General features: G+C 44.6%; 1 protein-coding gene across 6 annotated transcripts in view; it reads left to right on the top strand.

Annotated features, from left to right (window-relative positions):
* Positions 1-5,156, top strand: part of SAMD11 (sterile alpha motif domain containing 11) — a 164,613-nt gene extending 159,457 nt beyond the window's left edge. For 4 of the 6 annotated variants that reach the window (XM_077250034.1, XM_077250033.1, XM_077250038.1 and 1 more), the window contains exons 13-14: positions 537-647; positions 3,726-5,156. In XM_077250034.1, the coding sequence (XP_077106149.1) occupies positions 537-647; positions 3,726-3,965 (351 nt within the window). In that variant the 3' untranslated portion in view covers positions 3,966-5,156. The remainder of the gene's footprint in view (positions 1-536; positions 648-3,725) is intronic. The other 2 variants (XM_077250036.1, XM_077250035.1) reach the window with 1 other exon arrangement.
* Positions 5,157-9,541: the final 4,385 nt, after the last annotated feature.

The raw sequence follows: 9,541 nt of genomic DNA, 5'->3' as shown, positions 1-9,541 counted from the left end.
ATTATATTATTATACATAATATATATACATCTGTTCAACCGATGATTGTTAAGCTTGGTGCGGATGAGCGTAAATTTTTTTTTCATCCAAGAGAATCGGCTCAATTATGTTAATCACATTCTGATCAGATTCTCTCAGATGAGAAGGTGGAGTAAAAAATGTCCCCACAGATTGTGTCAGTCCATAGCAATTGGACTGCATTTAGATGTCGTCCGAGTGCAGTCTTTTGTTTTCCGCGGACTCATTGACTAATGGTTGAGTGCAATCTGAATATTGGATCAAACTTGGGCATGCCGCTATTATTTTTTTCTTTGGACTGTCTCAGTCCGAGGAAAAAAAAAACTGACACGTACACAGCAACATAGTGCGATCCAATGTTTTAACAGATCGCACCCAGACCTGTAATACGGTGGGGACGTTGCAGATTATGCCACCTTCTGGTCGTACCATATGCCATTTCAACCAATGTGATCAATTGCAGGACCGACTTGTTAGGAACAGATCCTTTACTAATGGCGATCTTGCTCTCTTTGTAGGTTTTCCGGGAGCACTGTATAGATGGGGAGACTTTGCCTCTATTGACAGAAGAGCACTTACTGAATAACATGGGGCTGAAGCTTGGGCCAGCACTAAAGATCCGAGCACAGGTATGTACATGTGTAGTCGTACTGTTACACCGACAGGGGATGGTGGGAGTACTAGTTTCACAATAGAATATTGGTTCAGAAGTATGATCTAGCGCTATTTATTAGCTATATTCAGATTTCCCCCTCTGCAGCATGTATTCTGCGACCCCCTGGTGTCGTATGGGGACTCTGCAGAGAAGCTGCGGCCGGTAGGACACACGTACGCCATGTAATAGGATTGCGCTGTGGCCTGCAGGCCTTATAATAAAGTGGTAACTGCAGTTTATAGCTCTCCCTTCAGCCCTGGCTGTTTATGACGGGTATAATAAAAAGGTTCTTTGGCCAATTGTTCCCAGTGGATCAATTCGTTAGAAATGTGCTGCAGTTTAACAGGTCAGGGAGGGGCTGCTTATTGGATTTGGGGTGGTGGGTGTGGGTGTGGGGGGATCACAGTAAATGGTGGTTGTACACTTTGGAAAGGATGTCGTTTGCGGTAAAGTTGAAATGCACGTACTGTAATTCCACAACATGAATGGTGTGACCTTACTAGAGGAGAAGATGGAGCATTCTGGAGCTTGGGCTTACAATTCTGCAGTGTGCTGTCCCTCAATTATTCCTCTTGGAAATGTCTCGTATGATTTCCCATGACAGATGGACATGTCCTTACACGCTGTGGCACTGTGTGAATGTACGGACACATACCTTTATTGGTAATTATTAATTTCCAGGAGGGATGACAGAGGGACAGCACAATCTAGACTTCTAGGAAAATAATAATAATAATCTTTATTTTTATAAGATTCCCTAGATTTTTATTTTTAAGAAGGGCAAGTAATTACTAAAATTAACATCAGAAAAACTGTCAGGGCCTTTACTATTTGACAACACACAGGAAGCTGCTTACTTCGTGAATGGTCAAAAGCCTTATCAGACAAGTCCCGGCACTTAATAAAAACAAACAAAAAAAAAACACCTACCCAGTGCTGGTACGTTACACTTGTGACTTGCCGTCTTTTATTACCATGTAGAGTGGCACAAAGATTTGCTAAACCTTGGTCCAGTAGTCACCGGACCAGAGTCCTGCGAACATCCTCCTGCTGATGCCACTTTGGCTTTGCAGGCTTATGACGATGTTGTGCCAGACCGATATGAGTGGAAGGGCAGAGACAGACTGCCGTATTTCTCGTGCGATCGTATCGCACTGCACAGACTGGCCAGCACCTCTCCTGACCTGAGCATGACGGATTACTATGCAGCTGTCAAGCTCGGGTCAGGAGAGCCGACAGCCAGTACGAGTTTTACGATGAGATTTTCGCACGAGAAATACAGCAGTCTGTCTCTGCCCTAACCAGAAGAGGCACCAGTGATGCCAGAAGAAAGGATGAGGGTCACCGGTCACTACCAATGTGATCACTGGACCAGGGTTTTGCAAAACCACCAAGTCAGTTTCCCCAGTCTGGGGTCAGGTGGCTAGCCAGTTCCATTCTGCCATTGTACTTTCTGGACGGGCTGATCAGCACCACAAAGGAATCAGGTCGCTCATCTCCATTCCATCCAGGCGAAGCTCTGCTCACATTTTGTTTTTGGTTTCTATCAGAAGTAGAGATAAATAAATGTGCCAGACCCAGGGTCATTGGGCAGATCAGTCCTCCATGGCCTCCGGACAGGAGTTGGCTCCTCTTTGGATTAAGCGTCGGGAAGCAACAATGTCCTGTCACAAGAGCAACCGTGGATGATGGCAAGTAGGGGGCAGTTTGCATGGCTGTGATCCATCGTCAACGAAATACTGACCCGACCACTGGACCAGGGTGTTGCAAATCAATTCTCTCATCTCGAGTCAGAAGCGTTCCCCTAGATATACATCCTACAGAAATCTCTGCTGCATACCAGTATATGGCCATGCAATATCAGATCAGCTATTGACTCCCACCATAAAAAAAAACACTGTAGCATTATTATTTCATCCGTTACTCACCGATCTGCATAGGTAAGCTTTGCAAACTACTTTTTACTTTTGTATTCAGTTAAAAAAAAAGTAAATGCCAACACGAACAAGTCCGTGCCAAAACCACACTTTTTGGGCATATGCTGGTTGTACGAGGACTTCCTGTGCGAGGAGCTTTGCCGATGCAAGATGAGAACCATATAAATAAAAACTAGAGCCCCCGATTCACCATTTATGATTATTTTTTATCACAATTTTCTTGTGTGTCTTGCTTCATTCATTGCCATTTTTTTTTGCTTCCAAATGCTGGAAATGGGTTGGTGAATTGTACTTAAAATCAGAGGGGTTTTTTTTCGCCAGATCTTTTAAAACAGGCACAACTGCACAAAAAAATATTCAACAGATTCTGCACTCCATTCAGGCTCTATATAGAACATTTGTTCCAAAATTTTGCAGCTTTAAGAAAATTTGCAAATTATGAATTATGGCTAAAACATTTGGATAAGAAAACCAACGTCTGTGATATCAAACCATAAAACTGATGACGCCAGCAAAAGCTTACTTAAAATAAAAACAAAACACACAAACTGAATAAGCCATAAATGAGAAAAGTCTCTATTGATCCAGGTTCATACCAGTCTGTAAACGGACTGTCTGACCACAGCTCTTCCAACACACCTGAGGCTGGAAATTCGGGTTGGAAGTCCTGCAGTCAGACCGGACATTGTGGCCTGTGTATGGACCGTGAAATGTGCTGGTGTGAACCCAGCCTTAGAACCATTTTTACGCCAGAAAAAAAAAAAAAGACATTCAATGGTAAAGCTAGGCCTAAATGTGAAAAGACCTTTAGCGCCCTTGCTCATGGTTAGGGATGAGTGAATCTTTCAATATTCGGTTTGGATTACGATCGCTGTATTTGCAATATTTGCCGATCATTGGAGTCAATGGGAGCACAGATGAGCGAATATGTTTGGAAACGATCGTCAAACATAAAATCGGCACAAATATGGCAAATTCGGATTCGGCGATCGTTTTCCGAACATATTTCCTCATCTCTACTCGTGGTGTTTATTGGACCCATTCTCCCGAATAGCTGTTATTATCAGGACAACCATGTCGGCGATCTTCTCATACCGCGTCATTGACTTTTTCAGGTTGCCAAAAGAATTGGACGAGTCCTCTACATGGCAAGTTTTCCCGTGGCGTTCCCGCTACAGCACCCGAGCCTCAGACCATCAGACAGAGAGCTGACAAGCAACGAAATCAGACCGCCCTCTACTGGCAGCGCTGGATCCCCTTTTCCCAGCGCACTCCTTCCCCCCAGCCGCATTTCACCGAAACACGAGAACGGCAATGCAACATACTTAAATGAACCTGCTAAATCTCTTTCCTAAAGTGTGCCCTGTCGTATAGCTGGATATTTTAACGTCTGCGTTGCGGAAGCCGGAGCTTTGGACCAGAAGGGATATTCTTCTTCTGGGTAGCTGCTATCCCTTCAGCTGCTTAAGAGACTAAATAACCGAGAGGGTTTGCATACATTGTAAAGAATAATAATAATTAAAAAAAGCAAATAATGAAAAAAAAAGCCCTACACCTCCAACAGGTGAAACAGATAAATATATGTATGTATATATTTTTATTTTCCATTGACACCTTTGTAAAGCGATCAAAAAAAGAGAGATTGGTGGACGACCCTATTCCAGCAATAACTGGAAATCTGCGGAAGATTAAAGGAGAAGGCCAAGCCTAACACGGGAATGGAGGAAGCGAGACAAGCGTGGTCCTGCCTAGGAAGTGGCATCGTACCCAAGTGCAGGATGAAGGCATATTGTAAGACAAAGCCAACGATCTGGTCTCTCGTACAAGGCTTTCAATCTGTTTGTCTTTCTCGTCCCCGCTTTCCTATGCATCCCCAGCGACTCAATATTGTACCAAAGAATAACCGCGCCGCCATGCTGCCGCCCGGCGTCGGTACATTGCTGGAATTGGGTTCTCTTTTAGTCTATACTGCACCTTTAGTTTATAGCCCACCCTTGATATCCTGAAATAGATTAGTGTCCCACGTGGTCTGCCTTGTTTTATTTTGCTTCCGTGAAGGACCGGCACAAGGGGCATCAACCTATTCATCTGCTTTGGACAATCCTGGCCCCCTTTCGGTAGCAAGTCTCGTAATGGACAGCAACAACGTGGCAGGCACTGAATGAATGGCTGTCATGGACTCTGGGGTGGGACATCGGAACTACTGCAAATGGACAGAAACACAATGTCGCCCTACAGCCGAGTCATGGGGTACCCTGTGATATAGGCTGTTATGGTACGTGCCCGTGTGTGAGGTTGTTTTTTTTTTTTTTTTATCATGTTTAAAGTTTTTTTTTTTTTGTTTGTTTGTTTGTTTACATGTTTTGGTGTCATCTTTTCGTGCTCATCCACAGATTATGTTCATTTCTATTGGAAAAAATGAGTTGTAGATCAGCGGTACAGTTAGCAAATTGTTTCTTTTTTTTGTTATTAAAACTCAGACCTTAACAAATCACCAGAGTATGCTGCATAGCAGCAACTTCAATAAATGAAAAGTTATATAAGTCACTTGTGTGCTGGAAGTTTCTATAGAGATCGTTCCATATGAAAATCGGTAATGTGCTAATGTCGCCGACCAAATCTCATGCAAAGATAAGCTCGAAAAACGTAGAGAATTCTACAACATATGAAATAAGAACACTCAGGCCTGATCCCCGGATCATGGAAATAGGCGTAAGGCCGGGGGTCACACCAGCGTATTTTCTCTCCTCCGAGAGAATCGGGCCGATTATGCCATTCACACACCGATCACAGTATGGTCTGATGTGGATGAGATTGGAGAAAATGGAGACCTCTCTTTTTTTTTTCCCTTCTATCAGTCTGAGAACATCGTACCGTACTCCGATGGCATCAGTTTGGTCTGATAGTTCCCAGGCACTCACTTACTTGCATGGCCAAGTGCAATCTGAATATTGGATATAAATCATGCATGCTGCAATTTTTTTTTTCCACAGTCTGTCCGAGAAAAATATCGAACATGTGCACGGCCGCATAGAATAGCATTGGTTCGAGAGCGATCGGATGTTTTGCCAGATTTCTTCGCACCGAAAACACGGTCGTCTGCAAGAGCCCAAACACTTATTCACTGGCTGATGGAAGAACATCGGCCGGTGAACACTGGACAGGATCGTTCTCTCACCATATAAAAGGGTCTGTAAACAAGAACCAATCATCCTGTATACAGTTGAGCGGCGCTCATTTATCAGCCGAGACCTGTCTATATGTATCTTTATGCCCACTGGAAGAAAAAAAAGGCGTGTTACCGATCCCCACATACGAGATGGCTGTCAGGCGAAGGAAACTTAGGCTGAACATTTAGCCGGCAGCCATCAGTGGCGTCTAAACCTTATACAGGAGAACTCGTTCGGCGGATGACTCCTGTGTTCTCTAGGAGAGAGCCACCGACAGACATTTCTGGCAGTGGCTTATCTCTGGGAGAACAACATCCAAAGTCTAACATGCCTGATTGAAATCTTCCCTGACTGTCATTTGGCCGGCTTCCCTATACATACAGTGTAGTGGGGTGGGAGCTGCCACCATTAGTATGATGTGTTTGGGGGACTTTTTGGAGAGTAAAGGCTCATGCATACAGCCATGTTACAGCTCCGTGCAAGCTTTATTGTAGTACTAATATAGGGCCAAACTGGACATCAAATAGCAAGGAGGCACAAAAAGGTATTTTTCTCTAATAATAATAATAATCTTTATTTTTATATAGCGCTAACATATTCCACAGCGCTTTACACACATTATCATCGCTGTCCCCAATGGGGCTCACAATCTAAATTCCCTATCAGTATGTCTTTGGAATGTGGGAGGAAACCAGAGAACCCGGAGGAAACCCACGCAAACTTGGGGAGAACATACAAACTCCTTGCAGATGTTGTCCTTGGTGGGATTTGAACCCAGGACTCCAGCGCTGCAAGGCTGCTGTGCTAACCACTGAGCCACCCTGCTGTGATTATCTCCATAATCTGGCTCTAAATGATGGCGTCGCCATACAGCACCTGTATTTATATACACAGTACCACCAGACACGGTAAGGAGCCTCAGCGATATCCTACAAGATGCAAAGCCCCTACTGTGCCCACCTTGGAGTAGCAACCTCTGCACTGTCCATATATCAGTCCCCATACTTCATTCATAATTTACCATGATCCAACATTGCCGCCTGTCAGAGATACATGCGCCCGTCTATCAGGATCTGCTTCCTGTGCTGCTAACAGATCGATGCAGGCTGGGAACACAATGACTGCCGTTATTAGACTGCAGCTTTGAGCTTTTTCTCCGGCAGCTTCTGCTGGGACAAGCGGAGCCGGATGCAATCAGTATAACCACCCGGCTGATTAATGCTTTCAGTGCTGGCGGAAACACCCGGTCAATGGGGAGGAATTCTTATTAGTTGCTCTAGCGATGAGGGTTAGTCACAATCATGTGCCAGAATTAAAAGAGAGCGGTTAAAATTAAAATAAGATTATGCCGTGTAAAAATTTAACTAATGGCTGCCACAATAACCGAAAAATAAAATCCAAGAATTTTCCAGGCCTGGATCAGGACTTTGAAAGATCGTTCTTTTTTTGGGGGTACCGTTGCACTTACTGTTTCGATAGGTTGTCAGTTCCTCTCCCCTCCCCCATTTACCTAATCTGGGTTCAGTTGCAATACTACACACAACCCATGGACAGACGTGACGCTGCTCCTGGTAAAGAAGCAGACCCATTTTTTCTCTTGTTAGACAACTCCTCCAACCTGTGCTACTTCAGAACTAAAGGCCCCGTCTCACATAGGCTACGTTCACATTTGCGTTGTGCGCCGCAGCGTCGGCGCCGCAGCGCACAACGCAAACAAAAACGCGGCAAAACGCACGCTAAAACGCTGCGTTTTGCGCCGCATGCGTCGTTTTTGCCCGCAAGTTGGACGCAAAAAAAATGCAACTTGAAGCGTTTCTTGCGTCCAACGCTTGCGGCCATGCGGCGCAAAACGCAGCACAACGCATGTCCATGCGCCCCCATGTTAAGTATAGGGGCGCATGACGCATGCGGCGCCGCTGCGGCGCCCGACGCTGCGGCCCTGACCGCAAATGTGAACGTAGCCTTAGCGATTTACCAACGATCACGACCAGCGATACGAACTGGCCGTGATCGTTGGTAAGTCGTTGTGTGGTCGCTGGGGAGCTGTCACACAGACCGCTCTCTCCAGCGACCAACGATCAGGGGAACGACTTCGGCATCGTTGAAACTGTCTTCAACTATGCCGAAGTCCCCCTGCAGCACCCGGGTAACCAGGGTAAACATCGGGTTACTAAGCGCAGGGCCGCGCTTAGTAACCCCATGTTTACCCTGGTTACCAAAAAAACAAACAGTACATACTCACCATCTGATGTCCGTCAGGTCCCTAGCCGTCTGCTTCCTGCTCTGACTGAGTGCCGCCGTACAGTGAGAGCAGAGCGCAGCGGTGACGTCACTGCTGTGCTCTGCTCTCACTGTACGGCGGCACTCAGAGCAGGAAGCAGACGGCTAGGGACCTGACGGACATCAGATGGTGAGTATGTACTGTTTGTTTTTTTGGTAACCAGGGTAAACATCGGGTTACTAAGCGCGGCCCTGTGCTTAGTAACCCGATGTTTACCCTGGTTACCAGTGAAGACATCGCTGGATCGGTGTCACACACACCGATTCAGCGATGTCAGCGGGACCTCAACGACCAAAAAAAGGTCCAGGCCATTCCGACACGACCAGCGATCTCACAGCAGGGGCCTGGTCGCTGGTACGTGTCACACATAGCAAGATCGCTACTGAGGTCGCTGTTGCGTCACAAAACTTGTGACTCAGCAGCGATCTCGCTATGTGAGACGGGGCCTTTAGACAAAAGATTTGATTCACCATTTGCAGGAAACTTTACCCACCTTTAAAATTAACACACCTTATCATCCTACGCCTTTTACATGACCTAGAATTTCACATGAACAAAGGTCTTGGGAGGACCTTCAATGGTGGACCTGTCATCTCCTGCCCCACCATTATAATCAGCTGTATCTGTGTACTGAGGATATCATTGAACTGCCCAAACATGGGACAGCTTAGATCTGGGACATTGTTGTAGGTAAAGAAAAAACACGTGTAATGCCACCTCTGTACTATGAATGTCTCCAAGAGAATAAGAAAAAATGAAAATAAGAAAAAGTATAAAGCGTGAGTCTCCTTTGTGCTTATGGAGGGACTTTTTGAGGTGGACAAGAGTCAGCATTAGCACTCTGTTCCAATCTGATCGAAGAGCTACGGACTAAAATTGGTCAGATGGCCTAGCCTTCACTTCCAATGGCATCACTGAGCCATGGGCATATATGTATATATATATATATATACACACACATATATATATATATATATATATATATATATATATATATATATATATATATATATATATACACACATATATATATATATACACACACATATATATATATATATATACACATATATATATATATATATATATACACACACATATATATATATATATATACACATATAATAATAATAATAATAATAATTTTATTTATATAGCGCCAACATATTCCGCAGCGCTTTACAACTTATAGAGGGGACTTATACAGACAATAGACATTACAGCATAACAGAAATCACAGTTCAAAACAGATACCAGTAGGAATGAGGGCCCTGCTCACAAGCTTACAATCTATGAGGAAAAGGGGAGACACGAGAGGTGGATGGTAACAATTGCTTTAGTTGTTTGGACCAGCCATAGTGTAAGGCTCGGGTGTTCATGTAAAGCTGCATGAACCAGTTAACTGCCTAAGTATGTAACAGTACAGACACAGAGGCTATTAACTGCATAAAGTGTATGAGAACATGATGGAGGAACGTGA

This window comes from Ranitomeya variabilis, chromosome 4, assembly GCF_051348905.1.
Source record: "Ranitomeya variabilis isolate aRanVar5 chromosome 4, aRanVar5.hap1, whole genome shotgun sequence".
Taxonomy (NCBI): domain Eukaryota; kingdom Metazoa; phylum Chordata; class Amphibia; order Anura; family Dendrobatidae; genus Ranitomeya; species Ranitomeya variabilis.
The sequence above is the reverse complement of the archived record's forward strand: the minus strand, read 5'-3'. Positions and strand labels throughout refer to the sequence as shown.